General features: G+C 37.1%; 2 protein-coding genes across 3 annotated transcripts; one reads left to right on the top strand and one right to left on the bottom strand.

The window, feature by feature from the left end:
• Positions 1 to 1058: 1058 nt before the first annotated feature.
• On the bottom strand, positions 1059 to 3055 carry LOC117237962 (transcription factor Sp3-like). The gene is made up of 2 exons (XM_033502424.1): positions 2116 to 3055; positions 1059 to 2042 (listed from the first exon to the last, which is right to left on the bottom strand). The coding sequence occupies exons 1-2, from the start codon at positions 2173 to 2175 to the stop codon at positions 1164 to 1166; spliced, it is 939 nt and encodes a 312-aa protein (XP_033358315.1). The 5' UTR covers positions 2176 to 3055; the 3' UTR covers positions 1059 to 1163.
• Positions 3056 to 11017: 7962 nt separating this feature from the next.
• LOC117237961 (endoplasmic reticulum resident protein 44) lies at positions 11018 to 14944 on the top strand. Of its 2 annotated transcripts, XM_033502422.1 has the most exons (7): positions 11018 to 11320; positions 11849 to 11930; positions 12020 to 12175; positions 12269 to 12569; positions 12707 to 12754; positions 13034 to 13329; positions 13412 to 14944. In XM_033502422.1, the coding sequence occupies exons 1-7, from the start codon at positions 11264 to 11266 to the stop codon at positions 13756 to 13758; spliced, it is 1287 nt and encodes a 428-aa protein (XP_033358313.1). In that variant the 5' UTR covers positions 11018 to 11263; the 3' UTR covers positions 13759 to 14944. The 2 variants fall into 2 exon arrangements, with proteins under 2 accessions (XP_033358313.1, XP_033358314.1); XM_033502423.1 differs by lacking the exon at positions 12707 to 12754 and having other exon boundaries at positions 11021 to 11320.
• Positions 14945 to 15776: the final 832 nt, after the last annotated feature.

Here is a 15776-nt window from a genome sequence, read left to right as displayed (position 1 = left end):
CCCCCTTCGCCCTTCACGCGCCCTCCTTCGGCCACCGTCTCGCTTTTCTACCTCTTGAACCGCCTCTCTCTTTCTCTTCTGGCCATCTAGCTTTCCCTCTCTCGCGCTACTTCTACCTCTATCATCGCGTCTGCCTCTTTCGCCTCTACCTCTACGTGCCAGCCATGAATCCTTGCCGGGGCAACGGGGCTACGGGGCTACGGCGCGCCGCCCCTTTAATAGGGCTACGCGGGCTTTTTCCATTCACAGTGCAGCCATCTCTTGGCTGGAATACGAATGAAACAACCCGTTACAGTGCCGTAGGTGGTTCAAGGATTTCCCCCAAATGCCACGAAATTGCCTCGAAAACTTTTGAATGGGAAAAGTGTCGCGTGGCTTTGTCACGGATCTCACGCATCACGTCCAAAAATTATATTTTCCGCTTGACACAAAATGTAGGTCTCTTCGTTACGTAGAGTTGATCGTTATATTCGGGGTAGTTTCCGTGAAATGATTTTTTTTTTCTTCATTGGACCACTTGTCAGGTAGAAAATCATCGAGGACTGCGAAGGGCTGGATTCTGAAGTACCTACATCGTATTATGCTCGTTGGGTGGGATTTGGGATGTATCGTATGGCAGGAAGATGTCAAGGAGGAACCTGATATACGACAAGGGGATGATTCGTTATTATGTGAATTTTCACGGTAAATCGAGGCTTCAGTCCGCATAAAATTTACTATTGGCTAGCTTTAGATCGTGCAGCGGTAACGACTGGTATCGTCGAATTTAAAATATCAGAAGGTACAAACCATTGTTATTATATTATTTTTTTTTATTCCGATTACACAATTTAAATATAGATCTACGATATGTTCTGTACAAAAATATATCGTTTTTCTATATACAATAATTAGTATAGTAATATATACAACAGTAAGGAACTGATCAAACGACATTATTTACAAAGAAGGACACAATTGTGACACAGAGCTGAAAAGATGACTAATCAAAGTGATAAACCCAATACTAAATGTAGACTACGAAAAAGTAGATTATTAGAAAGTATCAGATATTTACTCCTGTTCCGTCCTATTAGTCACCTTTCCAGTTTTCCCTACATTACCACGTAGGAATTATATAGATAACAAACGTCTACGTACAACAATTGTACAAATCTATAATCCTAAATCATAGTATATTGTACTCCAGCCGGAGGATACAAATTCTGTTCAGTTACAGCGGGCGACGAATTCTCTTTATTCGACTCCGTTTTATTCGTAGAACTTCTCCTTTTCTGGTTCTCGTGTGTTTTCAGATGTTTTGTCAAATGATCGCTCCTCATGAACCTCTTTTCGCATACAGGACACACGAATCTCTTTTCGCCAGTATGCGTTCGGAGGTGACGCTGCAATTCGTCGCTCCTCGTGAACCTTTTGCCGCAGAACAGCCAGTGACAGACGAAAGGTCGTTCGCCGGTATGCCACCTCAAATGCGCCTTTAGATGAGAAGTTTTGCCATACACTTTACCGCATCCTGAAACGTGACAAAGGTGTTGTTTCTTGCCGTCGACTCCAACCTGAGCTGCGCCGTCTGTTTGGCAATTTGGACATCTACATCTAATACATTTTCTGCCAGATTTTCCAGGATCCTCCGTATTCAGGAAGACATGTTCAGACGGCGGTGTGAGAGGCCATTGATAAGGCGGAGAGTGATTTTGTGGACTGGGTGGTAGATCCGATGGACTCGGCGGCAGTGAATAATGTTGTATCGCTGAGATATTCGTGAGCTGAGGTTGCGCAAGATGAGTCTCTGTCGCCCACGAGGTCGTACTGGTAGCAACATTTGCCATCGTGTACGCCGGCGGCGTTAACGCCTCCGTGATTTGACCGTGGTTCATGGATCCAGAGTACCAGTAGCCCGATTGGCTAGTTTGATGGTGATGATTACTGAACGTCGGATTGTACGGTTGATAACGAATATTTGAACTTCTGTAATCGATCCCAGCAGGTTGGTGCATCGGCATTGGGAGGCTGGACATGGGCGCCATCGTCGGCATGCACATCTATAACATAAACAAGATATGAATAATTGAACACTTTATAAAAACCGTATTTGCTAAAAAAAATTCAATTTACAGTATCGCTTCTTGTTCCTAAATGTTGCAAGCGAATACTCGAATAATTTGATGATAGCATGATGCAGGAGCGGTCACTTCTGAATAAACGTTTCACAGAACTGATCGAAAATAATCTTCACGTTTGACACTAGAATTTCACCGATATGATACGCTATATTTCCACGAATGGGTTGTCGCGGACCTGTTGATACTGTATCACTTGTGCCATCACTTCACTTCCTGTTATCCATGGTACTGTCCTTAGAAATTATATTAAAATCCTCTGCTAATTTTGGATAATCGTAAGGTGAAATGGAACACAAGGTATTTCCGTGATTTTGATCACTGCCACCACCACGCTCGAGTAGAACAAAAACGAAAATGAGAATGAAAAGAAAACTGAGAAACGCTGTATCTGGCGGATCGAAGCGTGCGCGGCTTCGAAGGCTCGCCAGATAATTGCCGGTTGCTCGTCGTGTCGCCTCGGTTTTAATAACCGAGTGGACAAGGAACTGACGAAGAAGGGAGGAGGCTGAATGCTCTGCCGGGTTTTCTATGGAGGTGGGGATAGACCCCAGTGAATCTCGTAGCCTGGTGCGCATGCGCCCTCCCCTCCACTCGCTCATAAATCAACCCTGCGGATAGAGGATCGAGGATCGAGGCTACGCACCTTTTGTGGTCGTCCCTGGGGGCTGCCTTATGCCACCGAGAAAAGTCTTCGTGAATCCTACCGTATACTCTTGAGACCATCTAGTTTCTATGGTTCGCCATGTTTTACAGTAGGCACGTACAATTGTTTATTTCTGATGGGCAAACTCGAAAAAGACTATAGATGTTTTCTACGTAACCTGATTCCATTCTTTCAATCTTATCTTGTTTGTTTGCATTTATCCGTTTTATTTTTATATACCTATAACATAAATTCCGTGTTATATCAAATATTGTTAAACGAGATCGCTAATTTGGTTGGTTAAAGAAACTTTCTTTAATTCTTGAATTCGTTCACGTAGTTCCAATACCGTTCTGGCTTTTTTCGTACTGCACTGCTTAAATAGCAATCGACCTCCAGGTGAAATCATTGCTTCGACCGCCCAAGATTCGAGGAGCAGTCGATCTGCAGGGTAATAATTATCGGTAGAAATGGTAGGAGGAATAAGCTTAATCGTTCAAGTTTAATTAGTGGATAAGGAATTTGGGCTTAATTAGCGGTCCTGCGTGCCGACGTCTCTCCGTGTCGAATGCGATGCACGTTGTCGCAATTATATAATGGCAAATTGTCGAACACAGAAGTCGTATCTTATTTTATATAAAACAATTATATTCCGATGAAATCATTCAATTCTTGAATTACCTTTTTATCAAGTCCATTATCCTTTTGCCATTTTAACATTTACATATTGACAATTGGTAACAGCGTAGGGCTGTGTTGCAAAGAAACTTGCGCAAAGAAATTGTATTTCTTCAGGGAATTCACAAAATCATTCAACTTTTCAATTTCCTTTTCAACATGTTCGTCATGCTCGTGCCGTTTTAACAATAATTGAGAGCGACGTAGGGTTGTCTCGCAAAGAAACTTACGCAAGGACGACGAAATTCTGTAGAATCAAGTGGTTGAGAAAATCAAAGCGTTGCAGTTAGATGAAAGAAGTCAAAGTAAAATTTTTACGGTATTTAAAGGTTCTTTGACCGCGTTGAATGGAGGCGGACGAGATTTGCAAAGACATATCAAAGCGTGGAGAGACCCGCGACGACCGCTCTGATGCACGGAAGCGCGCGATAACGAAGACCAGTTTCCTAAGATCTCGGTGCGCTTTGTGGTTTACGTCGTACCATAAATCTATAAAAGGTCTCAGTCAGTGTACAGTGTCATAATACATCGTATCAATTGTAAGTGAGCTATGCGAGCTGGTCAAAGTGTCGGTTTATGGTGGTCGTAAAGCGATCATTGGCAGGACCACGTGATGAAACTTTTGCGTCACTGGTCACTGCCAGGTATATATAATGATAGCCATCATTATCACGCTTTGGCGAATGTACAATGCCTACAGGAACCTTTTGCAGGTACTGTGACAAATCTGCTGGCGCAAGAATGAGGACAAAACGTTGCACATGGCGCGTAAAAGATAACTCTCGCAAAGAAAGATATTTTCTAGATCTGTCGACCGACCCGCTGTCTTCTGTCAACGTCCTATTCAATCGTTTTAAACATAGGTACGGTGAATTTTTATCGAATAATCTTTCCTTGACTTCCTTAGAATCTTGTTTATTCAGCTTCAAAGGAACAACTTGTCTCGATGGTATCGATGCTTTCGTCAGTTGACGTAGGACGTTGTTATCTACGAGAGTAACGCGTCTCTCCAAAGCAACATAAATTTAAACCAAATACCGAATATATTAAAGCTTTATCGCGAGTCCATAGGTCCTTCGCTATTTTTATACGGCATTCGTCCAACTTTGATGAAGTCTCCGCAACGACATGGTCATGTTACAATGATATTAAATGCATGAGCGATGCGTCAGACGCATACCGGAAAGAGATTATTAATTTCCGGCGTCGAGGAAACATTATCTGATGTCACGTGTACAGAAAGATGCCAGGCCATCGATCTTCTAAAATATTTTCCAGTGACCACAAGCAGATTCTCTGGGGACTTGTCATTGTTTGTCATATTCACAGAAAGCATCGTATTGGCAAAAAGCATAGAAATTGAACAGTACTGTCTGACATGTGTCCAACCGAATGTTGGTGAAGCTATAACTGCAATATCATCGTAAATCTTGTGGTGATGTCCCAGTGAAAGAACAAAAGAGAGGACGGGAACACCCCGAACAACCCTTTACGTTCCTTTGCTCAGGCTCGCTATTGTGCCCTAATAAGCCGCTTAGCATCGTAGCTAGAAATAAATTGTTCTACCAGTAAACAGTACTCCCACGTGAACGATCATCCCTTGAGGACGAGAATTTTTCTAAAAATTCACTCTCTCTCTCTCTCTCTCTCTCTCTCTCTCGCTATGTATTTATTCTGTATTCATGCAAAATAATCGATTTTTTCCTGTGTACATTTACAAACAACATTTACAAAACGGAACGATGAGGTATACACGCGAAAATGATTAAAAATTCAAACGATCGTGTATCACTCATTCATTAAAGTTAACACATCGTCCGAAAAAAATGTTTCATTCTTAACTATTTTTTGTACTTCATTGTTCGCAAGGATTTGCCATTCGATCGTCTCTTTTTTTCAATTGAAATATTTTCTCAATGGTAGGTCGACGTGTACGAAATGTTCCTTCAAATAAAATTTTAACTTCGCGTAGTTTCTTGAAAATATTTATCAGCGAGTAGTATGATTGAAAAATTCTTAAGATAAAACTACTGCAATTCTTTTTTTAAATAATTCACGCATCAAAAAGATGCCCAAGTAGAATGTCTTTAATCTTCTGTGAGCCCGTTCTTTCTGAAATCCATGTTTCACGCAAAATTTAATGAACACTGTTGGCCTATCAAATTCAAACGATCTTTTATATTCGTGAACCTAATACACTATTCGATATTTTTACTGTCGATCACCAAAGAAAGTCGGACATCTAGTTGACTTTCTTGAAAATTCGGTTCTTAAACTAACGATCAAAGGAGCGATGATCGAAAATGCAACGTGGACACAGTAGTGTGTGTCCAATCGGTAAACGGAGGGAACTGCGGGGGTGTAAAGTACGCTTTGTGCATTCGTTGGAACGTTCGATGTTTCTGCGAAAGCCGCGCATTTTTAAGAGACATTCAGAAGCGATGGACCGATGCAAATCGGAAGGACGACGCAGGTCAGATTTCGCTTGTCCGCAATAAGAACTCGCTTGTCCCCGATTTCTTATATTCTCTTCCGAGATTTATGCCCGTATGTGAAACAACAGCTTCCACTTCTTTTTCTCGATATCGATATTTTTTCTCCACTTGTCGATCTCACGAAGAATCGAAATGCTCGCGCGAGTTTAAGAAAATAACGACACCGTTATTTTGTACAAAGACCTCCAGGTAAATCTCGATATATTTCTTTTTGGGCAATAATAGTCTTCGACGCTCTTTTGTAAAAGATTAAAGGCTCGGGGTAAGCTATCGCGAGCTACGAAATTTAATATTCTCGAAAAGGAAAGGCTTTTTACATTTTATTACAATTCATAAACCAAATAACCGTATACCATATACAAGAATTAATGTTTATTTCTACCAAAAATACTTTTTTTCTCAATCCCATACAAATCCGAATGGCACCTACACGCTGAATGATGAGTGGAAGGCATTTTCCTGATAATGGCCTGTTCGTGGAGACGTCATTAGGAATCGAACCTTTTCTTTCTTGACTACGGGCCAATTTTATACGCGATTTACCTGACCGAAGGAGGCATCATCGGGATCAGCAGGTCACTAGTCTTGACGGGTTTCTAACTTATGCTCGGATCTGGAAGAAAACGTAGAAGAGACGGTATAGGAGAAAGGAGAAGGAGAAAAAAACGAAATAGACGACGGCGAGGGAAAAACGAGAAAGAGAAAGAAAGAGACGGGCCACGTTCCCCGACAATAGACCCGACAATGGAACTAGTCTTCGCAGCTAATGGAGCGAGACTTTGCAGTTTTCACACGATGATCGGCGTAACGTGGTCGCTCACGACTTCTCTGTAAGAGAAGAAAGCCCATTTGAGACTGACCAGGATCATGTAGCTTGCTGCAGAACAAGATTAGTCGGATCTATCTCGCAATCTGACATATAGCTGATAATCGGGTTAGGATTACTAGGTCCTAAACAAGAGTCTAGACTTTACCAAAGATCTGTGAAAATCTTATACGTAAACAGGTTAATTCTAACAACAGACAATATTTTCGTATGACCTAGCTACTGTTAAATATTTGGATAAGTATGTCTAATATTTGTTTATTTATTATTAAGTAGTCTATTCTTGAAAGAATGGGTCGATTCTAATAAGTTCTTACAATCCGATTAGTGTACGAGTTCGTTGTGGTCTGCTCAGGTTCAGACAAATGGATACCAAACAGTGCTTCGTCATTAATCACTTGACGAAGAGAGAACGATTTTAGTAGCTTACAAGGAGGTTTTTCTGGTCGCGTTACGATAATCATTTATTACGGATCGTTTGCAGATAGACGCCGATAGATTATCAATATTGATATAGATAAAATAGGCTGTAATCGAAAATAACAACTGGAGTTACAAGAGTATTATTCTCTCAAACTCACGTATTTTTCTGATATTATAGAAATTATAACGATTTAACATTGGAATAGGTAATGCCAAAATTGTCGATCAAGATAAAAAGTGAAAATATGTATGCAACTGAATTATATGCAAGGAATGAAACAATTATATTCATAAAGAAAGAAGAGACTTAGAAATGTAGGCAAATTTACTCCTTAAAATATTTCATTTATTTGTTTCGCGCGTTGTTACTTCCAACCCCAGTCCACCCCATACTTGTTTCCAAATGATCAAAGATGCCGAAAACGTATTTTCGTGGGGACGAATTAACGATGTGCAAGGTGCGAGAACAAGAGGAAAGCATGTACCTGTCTCAAAACGACGATCCCAAGTCCATAAATTTGTGCTTCGTTCTAGAGACGGAAGAATCGAGCTGTAGGGGTCACTCACGGTACTCCCGTTCGAAGGGAATAACACCCTCGTCATAATACGACCTGTTGCGTTTGAGACGAAGAAAGAAGGAAAAAGGAAAGAAACGGCAGAATAAAAACTAGAATCAGGGAGCAACTTCGGGGTACCATGGGACCCGTGAGAATATCTACCGTTCAAAGGGAGCCGTCACATTATACGCGGATTCATTACGCAACACGGCATTTATGATCGCGCCGTACCAAAAGAGCAGTTGTGTCAGTGCACAGGTCAGAGTTGGGAAAGTTGCAAACGACTAACAGAAAGTTTCCGACCCATAAAGACGGAAATTATGGTGGAAACGACAAGGGGTGGAAGAAATATTATGAGGCTATGCAATTAAAAAAGGGTAATTTTTCGAGAAAACGATTGAAATATGATAGGAACGAAAGATTCAAGTGTACATTTAGCAGCAGTCCAGAAGCCAAAGAATTAGCTGGTTTTAGAAACATTTGCGCTGCAGTCAAAGTGGCCAGTGTAAATTTCAAAAGGGACACCTTGGAGGAAAGCGACGATAATTGGAGAAAAAAATGAGTCGGCGTTCACCCTTCGTCGGCCCATCTTTCACCGATAGATTTTAATTAGTAGGCCACAAGTCCTGGTTTCTCTATTGTCTCAATCGTGCCGACCGACCGCTTTTGTTGCAAGGATGCAGGTCAGGGGACGATAGGCGAGGATCGACGAAAGTTAAAAAAAGAAAAGACAAAATTCTGAACTACGACTGACTGAATATGATTTGTGTGCCAACCTCCGGGAACGAATCAGGAGAAACCCAAACGACTTCGGATGGCCGGACTGATCAAACAGTCTAACACATCCGTGTACACCCCATGTCAAGTCAACGAGGAATTAAAATGGATAATTGCTTCTTTCCAGAGTAGACCCACGTTGTTCCAGGTAGGATCGTAAAAAAGATTTGATATAAAATTAACGACCTCGCAAATATGCCCTGGCTTCTTGTAGATCTTTTATCCCTCCAATTTTATGAACGGCTTACCGAAGAAAGGTTCTTACAATTGGTAGTATTACAGTAGAACTCCATTTACTTATACTCATGGCAACGAAATGGAATGGTTCAATGGTTTAATAATTAATAATTAATTCGGCTATAAATATTAATTAACTACGAATTTATCGCATGAATTTATATCAGTCGTGAACAAAAAGTACAGTTAATAAAGTTTCCCAGTTAAAAGAGCAATGTGTGTCCAAACGAGTATTGTTCTGTTTAGGGAAAATCCGGGACATTTTGTCGCAGCAGAAGTCAGTGCTGCCCACCGGAGTTACGTCGTTTACCTGTTTAAGTAACGAGTTGAATATTAACGACTGGGGCTGAGTACGAACAAAAGGCAAAAAATGCTTAGTAAACTAATTTTTCAAACGATCGCCTCGTGTCCTTTTCTACATGTTATTCGGCTGGACTCTATATGCGGTACGTTTATATTATATATGGTTGGAAAAACATTTGTAAAAATAAAAAAATTAAAATAAGCAATTGTATGTTAAAACTGTATATTAAAATAAATTGTATTTTATATTTACATAAATTTATTTTATTTCAATATCCTTCCTTCTACCCCGTTTTTCTACGAAGGGGGTCACCGCGGCTGCATCAATAGTCCCGATTTTAAAAACGTTAATTCGGCCCTGGTCGTGTCAGTTTTTCTCGGAAAAGAAATATTCGTCGGATGCAGAGTCCCTTGACGCATTGTGTGGTTTTATCTTTCAACAGACTCGTTTGTTCAACTAGTATCCAGCGGTGCAGCAGATCCAGTATCAAAGAATGCCGGCAAATAAGTGTCGCCGTTACGCGTTAAAGTTAATCACGATCTACATTAAGTCAATTTGTACAAACACTCATGCTTATACCCATAAAAATGTAGAGTTGAAATTTTTTACTTATCGCGAAAGCTTAAAGAAAATTCACCAGCAACTGTTTGACAGGCTGTTATGGACGTGCGGCTGGTCTATTCAGGTACGAGATTGACATCGGTACATTCGAAATACATCCTGCAGAGAGGACTAAAAATGTCGGCAACGCAAAGGCTCCTATGAATTCAAAGTCATTCCGACTGCCATTCTAACAAAGCTATTGACGGAAACTTATGTCAAGCGACTGCGTCTAACTATACCTGATTTAACTGCGTTAAACTAAGTCAGATATGTCGACAAGATTTCATCACATCAGTGCAACCTGTGTTGTAGCCAGTACAGCTATAAAATAAATGCAAAATTAGGAAAATTGGATTTTATTGTAAATTATGGTTAATCCCTGGTATAACCATAACGGCAGTATAAACAATTTTGCTACGATCTTGTGCAGTTATAAACTATTGTTCAAGCAAGTTCCCGGAGAGTCTTCGTACCAGTTCAATGGAAATTTAGTCGAAGTCCAAAGACTCACCCAGCTGTAGTTGAAATTTTGTCGGGAAATAAGAGAATCTGTGAAGTCATGGTCGTACAACGAATACTCGGCGAACGTTATTGTCACTTTCTGCGTGCCCAATAATTCATTTTTATACGGAGATTAGGAATATACGATTATGTTAATCCACTTCCGCAACGAATCCTGTTATGTATGTTTGTTACGGTCGAAAGAATAGTTGACCCTTCTTTGGGATGCGGTTGTCAAGGAAAAGAGTAAATTAAAATGTTTAACCAGTTAAAGTTTACAAAGGGGGAAGATTCTAAGGGTTTTATATAAAAGATGCTTTCAAGATTTTCCATAATTTACTGAATTTATCTTTCGGTTTACGATATAAAGTATTTTTAACTTTCAATTGATTTTTGTAAATTAACCATCTGATTAAATTTTGTATAAATAATGTATGGAAATTTTACAAAGTTTATAAACCAGTAATTTTATAATAATATGCATCATATAGTTAAAAGTACTTTTCGTATTTGCTGAAAAATATAAGTCATATAATATTTTTGTATGAAAGAAGAAACACATACGTAAGAGAAATTAAATGCGTCACATATAAAATTAGTTTTCTGTGTAAGCACTCATTACTAGCATTTTTCTATACTTTTTAATTCAAGATTGTAGGAAGCACAAGATATAAGATATCACGGTAGATTCAAATGATCTAGAAACTTTTAATATAATGTGTACGAACGTAGTAAAATACGATTGGTCAGTTTATAGGAAAATATAACAATGCTTCCAACAGTACGAAAAGTTCCTAGACGCATAAATACTAGGATACTAACTAGAGAAAATGAAGATAATGAAATAAGAGATTAGTATTGAAATGGGACACAATGATAGCAGGTAGCACATTAAACGAAGAAACGAAACAGGCATAACCTTGACATAGAGAATTTATGCGATACCTGTGCCATCCCTGTTGAATCGATGCCTCGAGAATATTTTACTAGGCATCGATGTACCGCAAATTCGTGGCATTCGATACATAGACAGCTGCTTACTGATGGTTATTCAAATAGGTGTTGCTTGATCAAATTTATATTATAAGATCATATCATGTTGGTCTTCTGTGATATTTTGGATTTCAAAGTACTTATATTTGCTTGTTTAATGGTGAGTATTAATCAAAATAATATATCGTACTGTCTTAACGGGAACGGGTACAAATTTTTTGAATACCGCTAGGAATACGCAGTGTGACACGTATTTAAGAACCTAAGGATTTTAGAAAGTCCATTTCCCGTTATCATAACCCATTATGTTTGGTATTATTTTAATGTCATCGAACCTAATTTCATTGTTTATAAAGTGGTATAACCTGTATACATACGCATAAAATAACCTCAAAAATTTATTAAACAAACTTGCTGAAACTATGTACAAGTATAATAATTGTACATATTTCTTGTGAGTGATTCAAATTTAAAAAATACAAGATATAATGTACGAAAATCAAAATCTAAGGGATTATATTAGAAAATAATATAATTTTTAATGCGCCCCTGTTATTTTAATAAATCTTTTCCAATTTGAACTACCCTATATATATCATGTGATATATTACGATGTATATTTCGATGTATCTTAAGATTATTATATAAAGTGATAGTGTGTATAATTATAGAGTGTTGTATATTTTAGACATTTTTGCCAAACAATTTAGCAAATAATGCAAACGAAGGCGCGATATCTCTCACTCAACAAAATATCGATATGACGCTTGGTAAGTTGTTTCGATAAAGATCTAAATAAAAATTTTTTATAACTTCTTACAGCGGCGAAAATATTACGATTTTGTATGGCGTGTTTCAGCAACAAACGAATTGGTATTAATAAATTTTTATGCACAATGGTGCCGTTTTAGTAATTCGTTAGCTCCTATTTTTGAGGAAGCTGCAAATAAAATAAGAAATGAATTTCCTGAACCAGGAAGAGTTGTTATGGCAAAAGTAGATTGTGAAAGAGAATGTGAGTAGAATTGAAAAAAAATAATATACATATGAAATTAAAATAACTTTATGTGTATAGAATTTATTACAAAATTAAAAAACTATTTTCTAGCTGGTATTGCATCAAGATTTCACATTACTAAATACCCAACTTTAAAACTAGTAAGGAATGGTCAACCAACCAAACGAGAATACAGAGGTCAACGATCAGTAGAAGCTTTCGAAGAATTTATAAGGAAACAATTAGAGGATCCTATTAAGGAATTTTACGATTTAAAGGAATTAACCAACTTAGATGATAAAAAGAGAATGATCATTGGATATTTTGATAGAAAAGATGTTCCTGAATATGGGATGTTTAGAAGGGTTGCTACTAATCTAAAGGATGATTGCCAATTTCATGTTGGGTTTGGGTAAGAATCCTAATGCTATATACATATATATATATATATATAAGTGATTCGCATATGTTGACTCTTGTTCTCCAAGGAACTCTTTTTTAATGTTTCTATAACATGTGTGTAATTATTCTATTCCTTTCTCTAACAAGCACATGCTCAGCTCAGAATTGTGAAATTGGGGAACATTTTCACTTTTTGTAAGTAAAATATTGAGCATGATTTAGATGACTTTACCTTTAAATTTTTATTCACAGAATTGTATTTTTTCAGCATTTTCCTCTTTTTCCCCCTTTTTTCTTCTTTTATGTTTTAAAAACCTGTCCTATTTCTTTGTGTTAAATTCTGCATAATATATACATATACAAATGTGAATGTTTAGTAACCTATCCTCCAAATATTTTACTGTATAATCTTATTTGATAAGTATATACAAATTAAAATACAAAACAATTTTTAACTGTTGGGAATACAACTAGGAATGCAAGCAGAGCTATGCACCCTCCAGGAGAACCTATAATTGTCTTCCGATCTGATAAGGCACTTTCTAATGATGAAGATGAAACATACCATGGAAGTTTGAGTAACTTTGATGAATTAAATGTTTGGGCACAAGAGAAATGTGTTCCCTTGGTGAGGGAAATTACATTTGAAAATGCTGAGGAATTAACAGAGGAAGCTTTACCTTTCCTCATATTGTTTTATGCTCCTAGCGATGTTGAGAGTGTTAAAATGTATAAAGATGTAGTAACGAGGACATTAATTGATGAAAAACGTAAGTAAAGTACTAGTATATATGATATTTAAAAAGGTAATACCCAAGTGATAAGCAAATACAATATTTTATCTTATTTCAGAAAATGTAAATTTCTTAACTGCAAATGGGGTGAAATTTGCTCATCCTCTCCATCATCTAGGAAAGACTCCAGCAGATTTGCCTCTAATTGCCATAGATAGTTTTAGACATATGTACCTGTTTCCAAACTTCCATGATATTCATATAGAAGGAAGATTAAAGGGTTTCCTACAAGATTTATATTCAGGAAAGTTACACAGAGAATTTCATTATGGGCCAGATCCTAGTGATAATGAAGTACCACAAGTTGTTGGACGAATTAAGATGCCTACAAGCCCACCAGAATCTTCATTTAAGAAACTAGCACCTAGTAAAAACAGGTACACATTACTCAAGGATGAACTGTAATGATAGGTTTAATATTATTCAGGATATTGAGATTTCTATAATTTCGGTTATCCAATTTGTTAGTTATTCACAGTTATTTACAGTAATGGAATCCAAATTTGATGTATTATTAAATTGAAAACCTAATCAATGTTATAGTAGTGATAATATCTTTTTTAAATCATTTATACAGTATTGTCATAAAATTAGATGCTTATTTGGTTTATTTTAAATGGGGAAAAGAATTTTCGCGGTCAACATCATATTAAGAATTTCAAAGAAAGAATATAATTCTACCAAATGTTATATACAATACATTAAAACCCTAACTTGTAAAAAAAATTATCCACGATATATATAATTGGAACCTTTGTACGAGTTTCATTGCAGGAAATATATATAGTAGGTTTTATTCTATTTTTACATAACATGTGCTTTTTGTATCATGATTCTTTCATTATTAAATATAACAAAAAACGGTAATAATTCTTAATCGAACTACAAATCAACGCCAAAGATCTAAGTATCTCCCAGTGTCAATATTCGTGTAATAGATGTTATATTTCAACTTGCAACGCGGTTTATAGAATATCGTTAAGAAGCAAAAAAGAATCACCTGATTACAATTAATGTAGCTTTTGTTATAATCAAATTTATTATGTTTCTGCATTATTGAAAGTGTTGTTGACACCATGGCTGCTATAACGGTCTTTATTTCGTATCATTTCATACTTTTCAGTTACAAGATTGATCTGCAGATTAATTCTCAATAAACGATACGAAAGTAATGAATCATTACACTTAAAACGCGATTATCTTTTGATACGTTTTCATCACTTATCACGAAGTATTTTCTAGCACAACGTAAAATCGCAATAAGATAGTTGCGTGTATGTCACAAACGCCGAATGAAACGCACGGGAACATTCGATCGCATTACATTTTCGCAAATGCCGCGATCTCGGTATAGAGCGTGAGTGAATGCAAATTTGAAACCCATCATTTCATTTAGAAAAAAGAGTCGCTTTTTGCGTAAAGTATTGTAGAATCGACACATCGACGATTTTTAACATTTGAAGTACTTGGATATGAATAAAAATAATAATATTTCATACGATATAGCACTAAGATATTATTAAGAAGCTAATTTGTATGGATGATGGTATTAACTTTTCTGTTAATAAACAATTTCTAAGTCAGACATCTAGAACTTCTGTTTAAATATCCCGTGTTGTGCATCTTCTTTTCATATACTTTTAGCGTATTCTACGTAAAAATAGTGAAGGGAGTGGATCTCAGATAAACATCCATTATAAAATGGCTGTATTTAGGGGTAACTCGATACATGTATTACATTCCAGCAGTACACGCCATCACCATTTTATGATGTATTCTAATCTTACAGTACATAACATTACACGTAACATGATTTCATACAGCTAACACCATACATACTGCACTCTCGCCACAATTTCCAGCGCTTCCATTTTTTTCCACTTTACGACGAAACGTGAGTGGAGCAAATCTGATTAAGAACCATCAATCGCAGGTACCGCAGGTAGAGAACAAAATACCTTCTATGAAGATATAAAGGAATATTCGAATAAATGGTCGTAGTAGATTGACAGTAAAGTTAAAAGACGTATAATAACGTTTTATAATAACTAACTGAGAATGTTCTCGTCTTTCATGTTACAATGTTCTTTTCTTTCTATTCTGTGATGGCAAATTTTACCATCCTCTGAACGTTTTAATCAAAGAATCTTCATAGTAGAACTTTTTTAATATGAGCTCGAAATTAATCACTGACAATGACACTTTAAAAAGATCAAGGAAATATAATGTTCTCGTAACTTTAGCGATAAATAATAGCCACCTATCTATTAGTCGTATAGAGGTACTCACTCATTCCTTCAACTTAAACGTAAATAATATTTACAGCAGTAATATTGTAATGAACACCACGAGAAATACATTAGTTGTATTGTACGTGCACATTCCTTGTGAGCACTCGCGACGAGATTTAGAGAACAATAGTA

The sequence above is a fragment of the Bombus vosnesenskii genome, unplaced genomic scaffold, assembly GCF_011952255.1.
Source record: "Bombus vosnesenskii isolate JDL3184/JDL3185 unplaced genomic scaffold, Bvos_JDL3184-5_v1.1 scf7180000013417, whole genome shotgun sequence".
NCBI classification, from domain to species: domain Eukaryota; kingdom Metazoa; phylum Arthropoda; class Insecta; order Hymenoptera; family Apidae; genus Bombus; species Bombus vosnesenskii.
The sequence above is the reverse complement of the archived record's forward strand: the minus strand, read 5'-3'. Positions and strand labels throughout refer to the sequence as shown.